The 19,117-nt window shown below is 41.5% G+C and overlaps 1 protein-coding gene across 1 annotated transcript; it reads right to left on the bottom strand.

Annotated features, from left to right (window-relative positions):
* Positions 1–1,911: 1,911 nt before the first annotated feature.
* Positions 1,912–18,357, bottom strand: LOC149323856 (acyl-coenzyme A thioesterase MBLAC2-like). Its single transcript, XM_089493345.1, has 2 exons — positions 17,693–18,357; positions 1,912–6,457 (listed from the first exon to the last, which is right to left on the bottom strand). Exons 1-2 carry the CDS (start codon positions 18,168–18,170, stop codon positions 6,072–6,074), a joined length of 864 nt encoding a protein of 287 aa, XP_089349471.1. The 5' UTR covers positions 18,171–18,357; the 3' UTR covers positions 1,912–6,071.
* Between the last annotated feature and the right edge of the window lie 760 nt (positions 18,358–19,117).

Raw genomic sequence — 19,117 nt, 5'->3', positions numbered from 1 at the left:
TGACTGAATATGGGCTAAAACCTATCTGAAGGCCTACTCCACAGCAGTGCTGGCAGCAAATAAATTATTTTTTGATGCTGCCATTACATCTGCAAGAAGCTGTCCAGCAGAGCTATCCCATTCAACAGGCTGCTGCAAAGAAATTGCATGGCAGTTTGCAGATAAAGGCACTCTGATCCTCTCCAGCTTCCATGCTGTGGTTGATATAATCCCAGTGGGTATTATATTGGCTCCCATTTGTCCAGTCTTAATGGATACTTTTCCATTTGTGCAACCTGATAATGTGGACAGGATCCTTGGAGAGTGGACAGCCACCGAGTGTGTATTAGACCTTTGCCCTGACTGGAAGAAACAGATTATCTACTTACATTTCAATCTGGTTTCAGGCCTGGATGTGGAACAGACAGCTTGGGTCACCTTGGTGTATGACCTATACAGGGAATGGGACATGGGTAATGCGCCCCTGATTTTTCTGGACCTATTAGTTGCTTTCAGTACCATCAGCCATGGGCTTCTGGACCACCTACTGTAACTGAACTTGAAGACATGGTTTTACAGTGGCTCCTTTCCTGGAGGGGCAAACTCTGAAGATGGTGCTTTAGGACCCCAACCTTCTAGCCGCTGGCCTGTGGGGTCCCTCAAGGTTGTTTCATCCCCCTTGTTATTTAACATAAACATTAAACAGCTGGGAGAGGTCATCCAGAGTTTAGGGGTGTGGTGCCATCAATATGCAGATGACAATATATGGATGACACCCAACTCTACTATTCTTTTCCATCCCAATCCAAGGAGGCTGTGCTTGTCCTAAACCAGTTTCTGTCATCAGAAATGGACTGGATGGAAAGAAACATATTGAAATTTGATCCAGACAAGACAGAGGTGCTCTTGGTCAGTCATAAGGCATAGCAGGGAATAGTGAATCAGCCTGTGCTGGATGAGGTTACACTCCCCCTGAAGACACAGGTTCACAGTCTGGGTGTACTCCTAGACTCGGTTGTGAACCTGGAGGCCCAAGTTTCCACAGTGGCCAGGAGTGCTTTTGCATATGTAAACCTTGCATGCCACCTGTACATGTTCCCTGAAACATGAGATCTGACTTTCGTGGCATATGCCTTAGTTACATCCCGTTTGGAGTACTGTAATGCACTCTACTTGGGGCTGTCTTTGAAGTGGTCAGAAACTTCAGCTGGTCCTGGGTTCTGAGCTCATCAGAAAAAGCCCTTCTCTCAGCTCCACTACTAAAACTCCAGAGGACCATGGTTTGAATCCCCCTCAGCTATGGCAACCCACTAACTGGGCTTGGCACGTCACATTTTCTGAGCGTTAGTGAAAGGTACTGGCAAACCTCCACTGAATAAATCTTGCCAAGAGCACCCTATAATAGGGCAGGGTTGCCATTAAGCTGGATTAAACTTGAAGACATATAACAACAAAATTAGAAGGAACCAAGTTACACAGTGCTTAAGAAAAGGAGACTTAGGAATTCCCACTATTATGGAAAACAAAGAAAGGCATTTAGAGAAGCCACCTTCCCTCAATTTACTAACTCTAACATGGAGAAGATTATACTAATCTACTTTCAGGCCTCATGATTAAGGTGAAGTGCTTTCAGAGCATGATGAAAACATTTTCTTTCACACTTTTTAACAATGAACTGACCAGGATGAGGACCAAGAACAGCACTTGGATATGTCCATAAGGAACTATATTCTTTTAAAAAGTTCTTCCAAATGCACAAAACTGCTTAAAAGAGATAGGAGATGGTATGGATCTATCTTGGGGGGGGGGGGGGGACTAATGGTTCACCCCCACCTTTGTATCACCCAAGAGGTACGACATGTGTATCCATTTTCTCCAAGCTTGGTCAAAAATAACATGAAATCACTGAAAGCTGTTTAGTGGAATAATTATTTTATTATCAATATCTGATAAAATAATATACAACCTTCTTTGAAGACAGTAGCTTATATATTTAGTAAAGTTTCATCAGTCAACAGTACAGTGTGTTACTTCTTTAACAATGCCTTTCAACCCCATTTTACAGCATAATCTATGACTCAGTTAAGAGAACAATGGTTGAATTGTCTTAACTTTAAGAACTTTGCCTGAAATACATTGTGAGTTAGCTTTTAAACCACTAAAAAGAGTTAAAACCTGAAACCATAGAGGGTTTCTAGACCATTTACAATTAAACCAAAGTAAATGCCTCTTACTGTGTAATATTAAACTGAAAACAGATAATACATCACAATAAATAGGGAATATGGTCAAAATCTTTAATAAAATCTTTCAGAAACACTTATGGTCTTATTATATAAAAATAATTAAGATAGTATGATTATATAACAACACCATACTCTGGCACTGTACTTTAATAACCAATGTTAATCCAAAGCTGAAGTATAATTTAGATCTAAGGCCCGATTTAAGTGGGCCTTTGCGCCACCCCGGTCACATGCTAGGGGTTGGCCGAGGATGTAGTGTCCTTACCAGCCTCACCCCTAGCATGTGACGGGGGTGTAAAAATGGCAGTGCCCTGTACACATGGGTGCCGCCATTTTGACGCGACGGATGCATAGCATCCGTACATCCTGGTGCGTTTGTGATGCCGCACGTGTGCCATTGGCGCCTTGCGGCATCACAAAGGCACCACAAGAAGAACCCGCTTTTTGTAGGTTCTTTTTGTTCCACGACGGAGCCGTGCGGTTTGTCTACTGCGGCTCCCTCGCGGAGCAAACCAGGGCAGTGGGAGAACGCCCTTTTTGGGCGGTCTGTATCCCGCCTAAGTTAACACTGATGAAGGCTGAAATACATAGTAGACTTGCTAGAAATCATGGTCTGTCTCACTGAACTGAGTGAGATTTGCTCCTCACTATGATTAGGAATAAGGCTGTGAAAATCCTATGACTACAGTTATTGATTTCAGTAGATAATGTGGCATTATGAACCTTAAATTCAGAATGAAATAGAACAGAAGCATTCTTCTTAAAATAACAGATATGTGTATATGTATATTTTTTAAGTTGTTTAATAAAATATATTTTAAAAATAACCAATGTAGCTTTTATTTATACAGGTTGAGTATCCCTTATTCATAAATCTAAAATCCAAAATATTCCAAAACTGTCCCCATGGGTGAGAAAGTGACACCTTTGCTTTCTGATTGTTCAGTGTACACAAACCTTGTTTCATGCACAAAATTATTAAAATATTATGTATAAAATTACCTTCAAACTATGTGCATAAAGCATATATGAAACATAAATGAGTTTTGTGTTTAGACTTGGGTTCCATCCACATATCACATTATGTATATGCAAATGTTCCAAAATCCAAAATCCAAAACACTTGTGGTCCCAAGCATTTTGAGTAAGATATACCCAACCTGTACATACTAACTCAAGAACTCAACAGAATTATTCCATAGTGAAAATTCAGCTCAGTTTTTCTATGTTAGTAATCTTTGGCAGTCACAATACTACTTATCTGAATTCTTCTCATAGTGGGCAGTCTACAAAGTGCAGTATCTAAGGCTTTTGGAAAAGAACTTTCAAGCTATGCATGGAGAGAGAAGTAGTAAGGGAGGTTCAGTGCAGGCAGTGCCTCAGCAGTACTCCCTGTCAACAAAATAACTTTTTAGTAGTTCAATGCAAAATGTCAAAATACCTGCATCCAAAACAAACAAGGCACTAGCAGGTCACAAGGGCCAGTACAAAGCTGGTTGGAAATCTAAGTTAAGAAAGTTAATCACGTTAACCAGGTTAGCCTTAATTGTGCTTAATATTGCTGTTGACACAATGGTTAACTGCGGTTAGCAGGAGGAAGGGCAAGGGTAGAAAGTAGAAAGTGCATCATCTGGCAATCCACTACAAATACAGTGGACCCTTGGTATCTGCTGGGATTTGGTTCCAAATAATACCAAAACCTGTGGATGTTCAAGCCTCAGTAAATACAATGGATATTAAAACAATGTCCCTATATAAATAAAAAATCAAGGTTTGCTTTTTGGAATTTATATACCGGTATATATTTTTAGTATTTTCAAGCTGTAGATGCTTGAATCCATAGATAAAAGATCCATGAATACAGAGGGCCAACTGTATCTTGAACATAATTTAGACATGACCCTCAATTATCTCTACACTTGCTCATTATTTTTCTATTTCTATTTCTAATATTTATCCTAAAATTCTACTATTTTCAAGCTTACATTCTTGAGTATCCTTTTTGTGCTAAATTGTGCTAAATTTATGTTTCCAAAGCTAAATGCTAAAATGAAATGGTCTCTAGTTTGGTGCAAGATTCACAAAGATAATTAAAGCTAAAAGACATTTCTAACCCTCACATTTGAATGGCCATTCACTACCATCTTTCTGCTTAATGTTTTTTTTCCAGTGTACAACAGGAAATAGGCCCTCTTAACCTTTGAAGAACAGAATACATCCAACTAACCACCCTCGAGACTACTCAGGGCTAAAGTGCTGCATATAGTGGGGTCAAACTCTCTATGGACCTTATCACTCGGGGGAAATCGGGCAAAATTGGGGGTTTAAACAGCGATTATCCCAAGCAAAATGCAGTATCACAATTAAGATTTTCACACGACATCACTATTAAATAGGCAATAATCAGGCAAAAAACAGGCAATAAACAGCAACAAATCATTCACATGGAAATCCTGAAAATGATTTGTTGCTGTTTATTGCCTGAGTATTGCCTGTTTAATACTGATGTATGTGAAACTCTTAATTGCGACATCGCGTTTTGCATGAGATAATCACTGTTTAAACCTCCGATTCTCCCCGTGTGATAAGGTCCTATGTGCAATGCACTCTTTGATTTAGAGGGAATACTATGCATTGACAGAAGGATGAAAAACAAATTTGCAAGATGAGACAGAGTTCTAAAGCTGTTACGGATCTCACAAGAAAGGGCCACTTTCCATACCTTTCTTACGGAATACTTAATAATCAAATTAGTTTCCATTTCACAGTTATAAGACACAAAAAACAGTCTTCGCATAGGAAACTAGTAATATTCCAGAGGGTTACACAGAGTTTTTTATATGTATAATCAAAAAGAAAAGACAAGTGAAAAAAGGGTTTTGTTAAGTTGCTTGAAAGTCAGTACTACACAAATTGGGGAAAATAAGGAAAAACAGCTTTAGGAGTTTGCAAAACTTTTACCTGAAGTTCTGCTCACATGTGTAATCTGCAAAGAACCCAAGACACACAAACTGACCCAAAGGTGTGGTTTTTGCTAAATGCCTCCCCAAAAGCATTAAATTCTTCTTCTTCCATTAACCATTTTACTTGATGCATCTAACCATTTGTAGCTAACAAAAGCTGTGCTTTTTCTCCAGCTGCTGTACTAAAGAAATCCTTGATCTTGGGCATGTGTACTATATATAAAATCATCAGACCGGAAGCCTTAACAGTTACACACACTCACACTTAAACAATAGTCACATTTACAGAGCAAGCAATATTCTTCAAATATTTACTGCTTTTTCACTTGTTTTGGAAACAAAAGCCAAATGCAACACAATTGAAGAAAAGTAACAATATATAATACAACCTTAATATTTGGTAATAACTACAGGTTACATTCACCCATTCAATAAAAATAAATTATTGAATACTAAAGCCTAGTGCATCCATTGAGACAGAGGAATGTTCTGAATCTCCCAACCCACACCCACAATTAAAGACCAGCCATTTAAACTATGCTTTCGACTCAAATACCTAATTCAAGATCTCATCATAAAATTTGACACAAGTGCAAAACAAGTGCATATCATATGCTTCAGAATGCTTTAATATACAAAACAACATGAGAATATCTGTGAAACAGCACTCAATATATGTGCAAACCTGCCTGAAAAAGAAAAAAGAAAGAAAGAAAATGAGTAGCTTTGGCACAGCTACTAGCTTATATTGGCATTTTATTTTAATTTTAAAAATAGAAATGAAGTAGATAAAAATAATTTTATGGCTTAACAGCCAATTTTTTTCATTAAAGAAACTAACATACATTATTGGGTTTGACAACTGAACATTAAATATGTTATGCTATGAAGTTGTTCTAGAATTTGTGGCACGAAGTGCTATGCTTGCGACTGATCTCATTGCACATGCTGAAACTTTGTGACAAATCCCAGCGTTAGAAATGTAGTTTGAAGCCAAATGATAAAGTCGTTCAGGACCAAATGTGTTGAAATGCCCCGGAAGGACTTTCTCCACAAGGCCCGTATTCACTAATTCTATCAGTCGCTGGCAGGATGAAACGTAGTCATTTATCCTGCTGTAAGGAAGCCAGTCAATCATTGAGCCATCATATACAACGTCTCCACTGAACAGTATCTTCCGTTCTCTGTCATGCAAACAAATACTTCCTCTTGAATGCCCAGGCATGTGCATGACAGTGAGCTGTCTATCACCAAGGCTGATCACATCCCCTAGAAACAAACATAAATAGAACAGTATGATAAAAGTGAATGTTGAAGTGAATGCAACACAGAATTTGCCCCATTGCATTTGCCTTGTGACTCTATGGCAGACCTCTTTGTTAGAAACACAAATGGAAGCTGAAAAGGCACAAATACCCTTCTTTCTGTAGGACCAGCACAATCCCAATAGTCTCCTCCTAAACAAACTTTGCAAAGGGATGTTCATACAAAGATTATTAAATCATGAGTATAAACATTTATACTCTTAGCAGCTCTTAGCGAAGGAAGAGGAGAGTTACTTTACAGATAGGAATCATTAATTGGTCAAGTGCTTTCCCATCCACTTCAGTCAGGTAAATAACCATATGGAACAGGCAGCTCCAGCTTATGGGAAGACTCACAACACAATCCTATACATATCTTTGTTGTTGCTGCTGTGTGCCTTCAAGTCTTTTCTGACTTATGGTGACCCTAAGGTGAACCTATCCTGAGGATTTCTTGGCAACTTTTTTTCAGAGGGGGTTTGCCGTTGCCATCCTGTGGGGTTGAGAGTGTGACTTGCCCAAGGTCATCTAGTGCGTTTTTTATTTGGCCCCTGGTCTCCAGAATCATAATCCAATACTCAAACCACTACACATGCTGGCTCTCCTTCCATATCTACTTGTGACTAAACCCCACTGACTTCAGCCTTACATATTTTTATGATTTTAAGATCCTACCCAACACACTCCACCTTCCTTAAGAAACACTGCAACATTGTTTTCACATTTCCTTCTGGCATTAAATTCTTTTTGCCACATCAGACAGGCATTGCAAATTATTTGTTAAATGACAAGCTAGTATTCATCTCTAAACTTATAACTGTTACACTTAGCACAAGATGATTTTCTTTAGAGAATATTATAAGTCAAAAATGGATGTGGAGATCTGACACAGACCAATTAAAAAAAACCAAAGGAATAAACAGAAATATACCACTCTTCCTTATTCTATGTGAAAAAGTTAATACACAAGAACATGTGCTGGCCATGCGTAAGGTCTGGTGTCTTATTTTGTTCTCAGAAATGTGAGACTACAGTACATTCCTTTTGCAATAACATTTCTTAAATGAGAGATATCATTTTAGTTCCAGTTTAACTAGATAAAACAAGGAAGCAATTTTTGCATTTAGTATGTCAGCAGAACATGCTAGTAAATACCAGTATTTCAAAATTATGTCAAAGGAATATGAGAAAAGATGAAGCTTTAGAACAGAGATGGAAATTTAAAACTCATGAGAATTGCATATATGACCAGCAAATTTCAAATTATCTCTGAATGGTGATGGGAGATAAGTGAGATGACAGAAACCTTTATTAAGGCTACTATTAATCATATAAAGATGGGAGGGGGGGATCTGAGTATTTCCTGCATACTCTTTGTCACCTTTAAAAGCAGAGGGTAGAAATAAAGTGACAATTTTCTAAGTGGAGGTATGTATGTAAACAGCAAGGTGTTAGAAGGAACAGTCTTTGGACCATTATTTTATTCAAAAATTATTAGTACAAAACAGTGACTATTAGCATATTAGAAGACACTTATTATTTAGAATGAAAAAATCCAAAAGTTAATTCTGAAATAATCTTTTTGAGCTGGTGTTAAGATAAAATGTTAAAATGTCCTGTTACCTGGGATTGTAGAGGTGAAGAGAAGCACAGCCTGACCTCTGCTGTTGCTCTATACATTAAGGGGCCATGGAATTGTAATTCAGAAGACCATCATATCAAGAGACGTCACCAGCCCAAGAAGGACCAGCTGCAAGGAGCTACCTTCCCCATTCCCTGCCAGAAAGAATATCTGGCTTCAGCTGCTAGTTACCCCGTGACTGGACAGCCACGAAGTGACAATGTTGTAGCCTCTACTATTGGATGAGAAGCTAAGGGAAGATGTAACTGACCATCCTTAGGAAGCACATCATGGGGAAAAGGAGACCAACCCAGGTCCATCCAACAGCTGTTAAGGTGCATGATCTCTGGACTTTTTCTTCTGTCTACATGTCTTTCTTGCTCTTCCATTGTGTCATCAGGTTATGGGTCTGGAGGCAAGGACATCTCTACAGTACAGAGAAAACTTTGTACGCAATCATTATTGCAAGCACCCGAGTTATCAAAAACCTTCCCCTTAGAGGCTCCAAGTCAAAAATGGGTTTACATTATGGTATTTGAGGTCCAATAATTTTATCCCATGTGTGTATGTGTGTACATGATTCTAACTTAAGTTAATATGTTTTAGAGTGTACATTTTATTATTTTCCATTTTAAATAGTCTTAAATTGCATACAGTGATTTTAATGTGAGATACCCAGAGACAGAATATTAATGTTTTAATAAAATAAAATAAAAATTATCATCATTATCAGGAGAGCCAATGCAAGTTAGGCCAAAATGAGACCCACTAAACTTTAAAAAATAAATAGCTTTTGTTCATATGGTTATACAGAGTGAACTGGTCATAGGCATCCAGGGATCTTGGGGTCAGGAAAGAAATGTAATTGAAAAATGTCAGCTCCGGACTGCAGTAGTACAAAAGGCAAACTGTACGTCATAAAGGAGAATGAAAAATAAAAACAGCAAGTAGCATAATCTTGTTATTAGATTAAATGCTCTGGACATAGGACTGCTGTATCTCAAAGACAGGATATTGCAATACTGGAGATAGTGCAAAAGGAGATTTAATGGCCATACAAGCAGGAAAAAATGGTCATTCTTTCTTACAAAGCAAAAATGAAAGAAAAAAAAGATGAGAAAAGAAGAACAGATATGCAGTTACATTAAAATAATTAATTTCCACAGGTCACTACGGAAGTCAGCTCAGATCAGGAGAATAATTATTATGCAGCAGCTGCTCTCATATTCAAATTCTATAACTACAGGCAAATTATTATGCAAAAAGAGATGGTTTTCCACTCCAAATTGCAACTGTATTTTTGCTCACATAATAGAATATGTAATGGGAAGCTGAACACTGGACTGCTAAGTAAAAAATAATGACAAAACAAAGATAGTGTGGGAAATGGACCTTTGCATTTAAGGCACCAAATTCTTTAACATTTCATCTGGTGAATCAATGGGATGGCTGTGGGTGTGGGGGCAGGGAGTTTAATCCATTCCTTCCTGGCTATCATTTTGAAGGAAACCCATCCTCTGAAGCCAGAATTTTGGGGGGGTGGGGAGGGGAGGGTATAACACAAATTCCAGCAGAGCAGTGCTTGAACATTTTGCCTCATGTCTGTGGCACAATAAGGGATAATTCATTGTTTAAAAAGGAAGAAGGTGAGCAGGAGAAGACTAGGAGCGCCTTTCACACTACCCAATTCTAGCATTATGATTCCACTTTTAGTCCTACAGATCCTGGGATTTGCAGTTTATGGAGGGACATTTAGAATCCTCACCTTTCGTGGCTCATCAAAGCCCAGGATTCCACAGCATGCTGCCATAACAGTTAAACTGGAAACATAGGGTGTGTCTACACTGCAGAAATAAAGCAGTTTGACACCACCTTAACAACCATGACTTAATGCTACTCTGGGATTTATAAGTTTGTTAGATATGTAGCCTTTCCTGTCAGAGAGCTCTGGTGCCCCACCAAACTACAAATCTCAGAATTCCATAGCATTGAGCCATAGAAGTTAAAGTGGTGTCAAACTGCTTTATTTCTGCAGGGTGGCAAGAGCCACTGACGGGATACAGACCGCCCAAAAAGGGCGGTCTGCCACCGCCTCCATTTCTGCCGACGGGAAGCCTCAGCCTCCAAACAGTGAGGCTTCCCGGAGGTGGAAAAAGAAGCCACAAAAAGCAGCTTCTTTTGTGGCGCGCAAGTGACGCCACAGTGTGCCATTGGCACACTCGTGACGTCACCTGGGCACCACAATGTGTGGATGCTAGGTGTCCGTTACATTAAAATGGCGGCACCCATGTGAACAGGGTGCCGCCATTTTGTACGTACTCCATACGTACTAGGGTTGCAGGCGTCTAAAAGAGACGCCCCCCAGGCAACCCTAGTACGTACGGAGTATGTACTTGGGTGCCCGTCTGTTCAGGGCCATAGTGCTAGAATTGTGTATTATTAAAGGGCCAAAGTAAAAATTTAAAAAGACAATGGAGGACATGTTCAGAATTTGAACAAAATCCTGCTAACCTAACCATAAGGCAGGTTAACTCCATGAACATACATACAGAGATTAGGGTGCCTCACCAACAATCCCCAGGATGTTAAAAAAGCATGGTTCTCTGAGGTATGGCCACCAACATGTAAATCTTAAGAAGAGTGAAAGCTGGTGGAAGAGTCATCCCTGGATGCATTTTGAAAGAAGCCTTTAAGTGGTTTTCAGAAAGTTCCCTAAATGTTTTTCTTTGCTTATGTAAGGCTTACCTGACATGGTTGTTTCATTTCCAATGTGAATAGTTATTTTGAATAAAAAGTTTGCAAAAATATGTTGAAATTCCCTTCATCTTTGTGGAAGAACCTATCCCTATTCCTTCCATGTTGTTTCTACCTCTGATACCAAATTTTCTGTTACAGATGTAATGTCCAGGAACACATTTACTTCGGTATTATTGTAATATTTATTTGTTTCCCCTTTTCCCTGAAAATTGGAACATCAAATGAAGTGTAACTGTAAAGTTCAATTTTGACAACAGGAGTCTCTTAAGGAAATATACCACAGAAAAATAAACCAGATTGCTTTAAAATATAAAAGGCACCAAAGCACACAGATCCAATTGTCCAGTAATACAACAGAATTTGGAATGAAGCTATTTTTTCCCTACAATTAACTAATCTATTAGATTTCTTTATATTACTCTTTTTCCATACTGCAAGCACCATGCATAACAAAGTAATTGCTATGGGATTAACTGAAAGGATGGGAGTTAAAAGATAAAAACCAGGATTTGTGCCACTTTTCACAAATCCAATTAGATTTCAGATCTGCTTAATTCCGCAAATCTAGTCAATCAAGTAAACTGCTGACAGAAAATCTCAGTGACTAAACACTCATTTTTAGTAACAGAGGCTTTGTGAAATATAGCTACTAGCTGCCTGACCTTAATATTACTACCTTTCTGATGGCTTATCTGGATCATCTCCATTATCATCTTTTTGCTTCAAAGTGAGGGCTGCAAACTCACAAGTATTTCCATGAGGCTCTGTTTCTCAACTTCACGTTAAAATATATTCTGTACAAGTCAAGCTAATTATAAGCAGCACACTGCCTTTTAACTTCTTCAATCATTTTATTTTATGGCTTTATATCTCTTCCATCTTTCCTGTTTTTTCATGTTGCTAGCTTAGCCTCTGTGATTAACAATGAAATACACATTGAGTCTCCCTTAACTGAAATATTTGGAACCAAAAGTGTTTTGGGGTTTTTTTTTTTTTGGGGGGGGGGGGATTGAATATTTGCATATACAAAAGGAGATATCTTGGAGATGGGACTAAACATGAAATTCGTTTATTTTGCATATATTTTGTACACATATATAGTCTGAACATAATTGTATACATAACATTTTAATTTTTTTAAAAAAATAATTTATTTAAATATTTTAAATTAAATATTAAATTATTTATTTTAAAATAATTAATTAAAAAGATCAGAGCCTTGATTTTCTGCATAAAACAAAGTTTGTGTACACTGAACTATCAGCCAGCAAAGGTCTAACTATATTTAAAAACCCATGTGAACAATTTTGGAGTATTTGGGATTTTCGGATTTTGGAATTCTGAATAAGGGACACTCAACTTGTATCAATGGTCTTGTCTGCATTGGCCAGGATACTCTGGGGGCAGTCCTGAAGCTGATCCAACCCTCCCGCGTTATAAAGGCTGTCCATTCTGACACCAAGCAGCTGTCCGCACACATGTCCTCCTGAGCCTGCTAGAGCATCTGCCACTGCCACAGGTTACTTTGCTCTGAGGTCAGTGACGATCACACAGCCGGATGCCTTATTCCAGGGGTAGGCAATCTTTTTGAGCCGGGGGCCGGGTTGCTGTCCCTCAGACAACTGGGGGGCCGAAGCCAAAAAATAAATAATTAAATAATTTTAAAAAATTAATTATATAAATAAACTGGGACAAATGTAGGACAAAATTTTCAAATGGAAGACACTTTTTTAAAAAAAATGGAGGACACGCGAAAAAAATTGCTGTTTTTTTAAAAAATGTTAATATAAATGCATGTTTCCGAGGCTTCTATAGACCATTGCCCCCCAAAGGCCCTGGTGGCAATCAGCGGCAGGACCGGGCTGGGGCCGGTCCCAAGGCCTCGCCGGGCCGCATCCGGCCCGCGGGCCGCAGGTTGCCTACCCCTGCCTTATTCGGACCTCAGTGAGCAACACACAACAGAAGTGTTGGACAGCTCAATGGAATCTGAGGACAGCTAACAACAACAAATTTCTGTCTGTATACTACCTATACAGTAGGCTCAAATATTGTGTCATAGCGGCCCAGTCTGCACAGGCCAAATAAAGCAGCCACCTCCCTCCTCTAAGCAGGTAGACCAGAAGACACATGACTCAAATCCCTGTTCTGGTACAAACACACTGGGTGACATCCAGTCCACTCAGCCCCAGAACTGGGGTATACCTCCTCATAAAGGAGTTACTATTTCCTCTGTTTTGATCCTGGCCTAACATTATGTTTAATTACCTAACATTAAACCTATTTTTGATTTTATTTATTTATTTATTTAGGTATTTATATTTTTAATCAGACAGTTCCCTGCCCTCAGGCTTACAATCTAAAAGACACGAAACAAAAGGAGAAGGGAATGGAGGAGGGAAAGGGGATGAGGTCCCGTGGTTCTTCTCTCCCTCTGAGGCCTGGACCAAGGCAGATGGATTGGAGGGAGGGCTCTTCCAATGATGCAAGGGCCAACTCTGCTTAAAAGCAAACCACCATCTTGGGGCTAAAACTAGTGTTTGGCAAATATGATAGGAAGAATGGGAAGATATCCAATGGTATATGAGTCACCAGCGGTTCACTCCTGCTTGAGTGAAGCACTGTCTGGTTGCAACATGCACACTCCAGCTGCCTTGGGAGCGGGTGGTGCAGTTGGGGGGCTTCAATATGGCTTCGAAAAAGGCAGCTTCAAGTCAGTTTTTCCTGCCTGTCTGTTTCGCCCCTATATTTATTCAGAAGTAATCCAAATTAATTTCTGTAGATCGTACTTCAAAGTATGTACACCAAGAATTGAACACTCACGTCTTAAGGAAATGAACTTGTCCTCCCGGGAGAGACAATGACCACATCAAACTAATTTGGGGGAAAGCTCTTCCGAGGCTTCACAATAACGGAAATTCTGTGCTCCATCTTCAAATGTGAATACACAGCTAATGATCTCATATCTTCCTGTGAAATCTTAATCAAATGTTCTTCTCTCTAGATGTGCTCTTCCTGTAAGCAAAGAGGCAAAGTGGCAATTGATGCCATTCCTGGCAGGCTGCTCACCTCTGGGAATGCCACCTAGCCATTGGGGGGGGGGGGGGGGGGTCTCAGAATCCTATTTCAGCTACCCAGATCAGAAAATACTAACAAAAATTGTTCAATTCATTCCTCTTTAAGAAAGAAGAAAAAATCCTCCTTCTTCCTCCTGAAGAAGAAAAATGTCAGAGTTTAATATACAAAAAACATCTACACCTGGTAACCCATACCTTGTTTTCATACTCTTTCAAAGAGTATGTTTTATGTTTAATATTTAATTATAGGTCCAAAACACACTGCCGAAATAACCCAGTTTGAGACCACTTTAACTGCCCTGGCTAAGAGCTAGGGAGTCCTAAGAATTGTAGTTTATTGTGGCCTCAGAACTCTCTGACAGAGAAGGCTAAATGCCTCACAAGGCTACAGTTCCCAGAATTCCCTAGCACTGAGCCAGGGCAGTTAAAGCAGTCTCACACGGGATTATTTCTGCAGAGTATTTTGGACCATAGTACTTTAAAGACTGCTGAAGGTTCAGTACAAAGGTATGGACTTCCCAGGACTGATCAGCAGAGCATGCTTAGAAGCTTCCACACAACTGGGAGCTCCACTTTGTTTGCTATTTAAATAAATATGTTATATGATATAAAAAGAAACCAAAGTGTGTATGCATGTATGCATAAATTAATAAATTTCCTTTACACTGGAATATTTTTCATTCTATTTTTAACTGAGTTGTTTTTATGTTTTAACTACCTTTTGTTTGTATTTCAGTTTTATTGTTATATGTCTTAAGTAACATTTTTGCCAAAAAGGCAAAAAGAAATAAATAAAAAAGTGCACCCAAACTGACTTGGAAATCCATCTCAGAGTACGCATGCAAAGTCTTTGGAGGAGCCCACATGCCCAGGGATACTGGAGGCAGGGTCTGCACCTGCTTAGGGCTTCAGAACACTAATTGAGAACAAACCTATATACCCAATTACTACAAATGAACTACCAAAGCTATCCTAGGGGACACATGGATACCCTATTTGTTTTTTGGCATTTTTACTCCACCTTTCTAGGAAGGGCTACAGATCTGTGATAGAGCACATGTATTGTGTGCAAAAGATTTTAGTTCAACCCTATCATGTAAGTACCTCACTGAACTACAAATCCCAGGATTCCACAGGATGCAGCCATGACACTAAAAGTGCTCTCAAACTAGGTAATTTCACTGAACTAAGGCACTAGAGTTCTCTAGGAGAAAAAACAGCCCACACAACTCTCCTAGCTACAATTTGCAGCATGCCATAGGATGCAGTCATGACAGCACGGCATCAAACTGCTATAGCTATGTTGTGTTGAGACACTCTCACAGTTCTGTGCACTGCTTTGTTCGAAACTTGCTAAGATGCAATCCCATACCATTTTGGTCAAAAGTCTTTATTAAATAACTAAAGTGTCCATTCAACTTGCTGACAATCAAAACTTTATACGAGAAACTAGACCAGTGATGGCGAACCTATGGCACGCGTGCCAGAGGTGGCACTCAGAGCCCTCTCTGTGGGCACATGTGCCGTCACCCCAGCATAGAGTTTGCCAGAGTTTGTTGCTAGAAAGCCAGAGGGACATGGCACTTTGCAATAAATAAGTGGGTTTTGGGTTGTACTTTGGGCACTCGACCTCTAAAAGGTTCAGCATCACTGAACTAGACTGCCTCGGTCCCCTGAACAAATCTTGGCAAGAAAATCCAGTGAAGACCCTGTGTCTTCAGGTCACCATAAGTCAGAAATGACACCGTGTATTTTTTCTAGTCAACTATTTGTTTCAAAATATTAATTTAAATAAACAAATATTAGACTTGATCGGTGAATGCCAACTGAGAGTAAATGTGCCTTAAAGGTACGGCTGGCCTTTTTGCTTTGAAACAACATGCCATATCCCACTATGATATAACCAGTGCACATGACACTATATATAGCATTCAGTGGCTAAGCTAGCATTTGTTGTAGAGGGCTTGTTTTTCAAAAGACATTATGCAACAATGCCTCCTGGCAAAATAGAATTGATCGTTGTTTAAATGAATTGTTTACCATGTACTCCCTTCCTTCCAGTGACAGAGAGGCCCTACAAAAATGTACAGTAATACCCAACTTTTCTTAGACATATGTTGTATGCCACCCCACACTCAAGAGTTCACCTTCTGCTATCTATTCTTCAGGATCTGACAGAGATGCCCCCAACCACAGTCTCTCAATGGCTGGCACATAGTGTATATGCCTATAAGCCTTTAAGACATATCCACAGTCCAGTTGAATAGATGGCACACAAATTTTGGTACCCCCCATTTCCACTCCTTCCTTCCCCACTGACGTTCCCCTGCACCACTCCTACCATCCTATTTGGATGGTACAAAAACATCCCAAATCCACAAAACAGGTATACTTGGCTGTATGGCCAACACAAGGACCACTGGATATGTATCCTATTTGGATGTTCAAAGCCATACAGGAAAAGTTATTTGCTTTCATATTTCACAGACATCTAAATCTTCAGACCCTGGAGCATTGCCCTGGGCTCAAGGAAACCTGAAGCCTCACTGATTATTCCCTTCTCTCTTCCTATCAAAGGCAGCCAGTGCATTCAAAGTCCCATTCTCATCCCACTTGCTCTTCTGTACTAGAGCAGCAACGCCCTTCTCCACCCAAACGTAAAGGCGGTGGGTTTGTAAATCTTGTGGCCATAAAGTGTCAGGGCTCACACAAGCATCTCCCATCATTGCTGCCTCTTTATGACGCAGCACCATTAACCTTATCCATGTTACCTGTACTAGATTCCACTGAATATTAGTACTGGCGAAGGATACTGATAAGATGCAAAATGTCTCTCTTTTGGCCAAGTTAATCATCCTATATAAACATATCTACTTCACATGTTAGTGAAATGATGGGAAACTTGTGTAGCGAATCAAGGGCTCTGGTATTCCTCCCTTTCGATCAATACTGGAGCACCTTAAAGAGGTGGGTCTGAGTTACTATACAGGAGACAGGAACGGCTGGCGTGCGGCTCTCTTGGGGAGCCCCGTTTTTTGGTCTGAAAGTTCTCTCAAGGGGCCTCTACACTGCAGGAATAATGCAGTTTGACGCTACTTTAAGTGTTGTAGCTCCATCCTATGGAATCCCCTTTTCTGCCCAGAGAAAGGCAGCATGCTGCATTGGGTTTGAGTGCTGGACTATGACTTTGGGGGCCAGGGTTTGATTCCTGCTTGGCCATGAAACCTGCTGGGTGACCTTGGGCAAGTCACACTCTCTCAGCCTCAGGGAAGGCAATGACAAATCTTCTCTGAACTGATCTTGCCAAGAAAACCCCAGGATACCTTCACTTTACAGTCACCATAAGTGGAAACGACTTGAAGGCATACAAGAGCAGTGTCCAAACCCCCACTGGATCACGGTCAGCCAGTAGGTGATCTCTCTCAGCCTCAAAGCACCCTACTCTGGGCCAATCCTTCCAAAAAAGCCCCTTGAGAGTTCATCTCAGGGTCGCCTAAGTCAGAAATGATGCGAAGAAGCAGCGTCACAAACGATAAACCCCATCCTTCTGCCGAATGGAGCCCTGGCAGTTGAGGTGCTGCCATATCTACAAAGGTCGCCCCAACCGTGTCCCCTTTCATGGCTTTCGGGCTCCCCCTCCCAGGGTCCCAGACTATGGACGACGTGGCCGAGGCTGCTGGGCGCTGCACTCCCAACTCCGCCGCCGCCGCCGGCTGAGCCTGCCCTCTGCGGAGCCCCTGCTGCTCACCCTCCTGGAGGAGGAGCGTGGGCTGGACGGGGCGGACGCGGAACTGCCTGGCGCTCCAGCCGGGGGCCGGCGGGCGGACCACCTCCCGGCCCGAGAGCCAGGTCACCGTCTCGTAGTTGTCCCCGCGGCGCAGGGCCCCGGCCTCGGCTCGGTGGACGGCCACCTCCGGGAACTGGTGCAGCCCCCCGGCGTGGTCGAAGTGGACGTGGGTGGCCACCGCCAGCAAGGGACGGGACCCGGGGGCCCCCTCCGCCTTCGCCGGCGGCGCCTCGGAGGAGGAGGAGGCGTCCAGCAGCCCCGCCAAGCGCAGGTAGTCCGGGAGGCTGCGGAGGCCGAGCCCGGTGTCGATGACCACGTCCCTCTGGGAGCCCCGCACCAGCCAGATGTTGGCCCGGTTGCCGGACTCGTAGAAGCGCTCCTGGATCCAGTAGATGCCGCCGCCCAGGGACTTGTGCGCGAACCACTCCAGCGCAGACATCGCCGGCGGCGGCCGAGGCAGAAGGAAGCAGCCCGCCCCTCGCCCCTCGCCCCGCCCACTGCGGCACCACGTCACAGAGAGAGGCCCCGGAAGCCCCTCGCGGGGAACTACAAGACCCACAATGCAACGCAGCCGAAAGACTAGAGGGCAGTGCGGTGACGTGGATTGTCCCCTGCCTTTCTCCCACTACGCTCTTATATAGCGCTGCTGTTCCGCTGTCACTGCCTCTGTTTGCCTCCTGTTGCATGCTGGGATTTGCAGTTTAACGAGGGGCATTTAGAATAGTCAGCCAATGAACTCTGAGGCCTCACTGAACTACAAGACCCAGAATGCAACAGAGTGGTAATAGTAGAAGAGCAGCAGTGTAGGAGAGGGTAGTGCGGTAATGTGGATTGTCCTGTGGCTTTCTCTCACTAGGTTACCACACTACACTCTTATATAGCGCTGCTGTTCCATTATAACTGCTCTGGCTGCCTCCTGGTGCATTCTGGAACTTGCAGTTTTAAGAAGAAGCATTTAGAATCCTCAGCCAGAGGGCTCTTAGGACTCACTGAACTACAAACCCCAGAATGCAACAGGAGGCAGCCAGCGCAATTAAAGTGGAAGAGCGGCACGATATAAGGGGGTAAAGTGGTAATGTGGATTGTCCTGTGACTTTCTCTCACTAGATTATCAAGCTATGCTCTTATATAGTTTTATTATTCCACTATAACTGCCTCTGTTTGCCCCCTGTTGCATCCTGGGATTTGCAGTTTAGGGAAGGGGCATTTAGAATATTCAGCCAGAGAGGTTTTAGGCCTCACTGAACTACAAGCCCCAGAATGCAACAGGAGGCAAACAGGCAGCCATAGAGCTTTTTCATACAGAGACCTATGTGTTTGCATCCCAAAAATGGTTAAGTGCTGGCATCCTAGAAAAGCACACAAATGGACAATTGATTATCATAC

The sequence above is a fragment of the Sceloporus occidentalis genome, unplaced genomic scaffold (genome assembly GCF_023333645.1).
Source record: "Sceloporus occidentalis isolate IW3139 unplaced genomic scaffold, rSceOcc1.0.p SCAF_1, whole genome shotgun sequence".
In the NCBI taxonomy this organism is placed as follows: Eukaryota; Metazoa; Chordata; class Lepidosauria; order Squamata; family Phrynosomatidae; genus Sceloporus; species Sceloporus occidentalis.
Note: the sequence above shows the minus strand (reverse complement) of the source record. Positions and strands in the feature narration are given on the sequence as shown.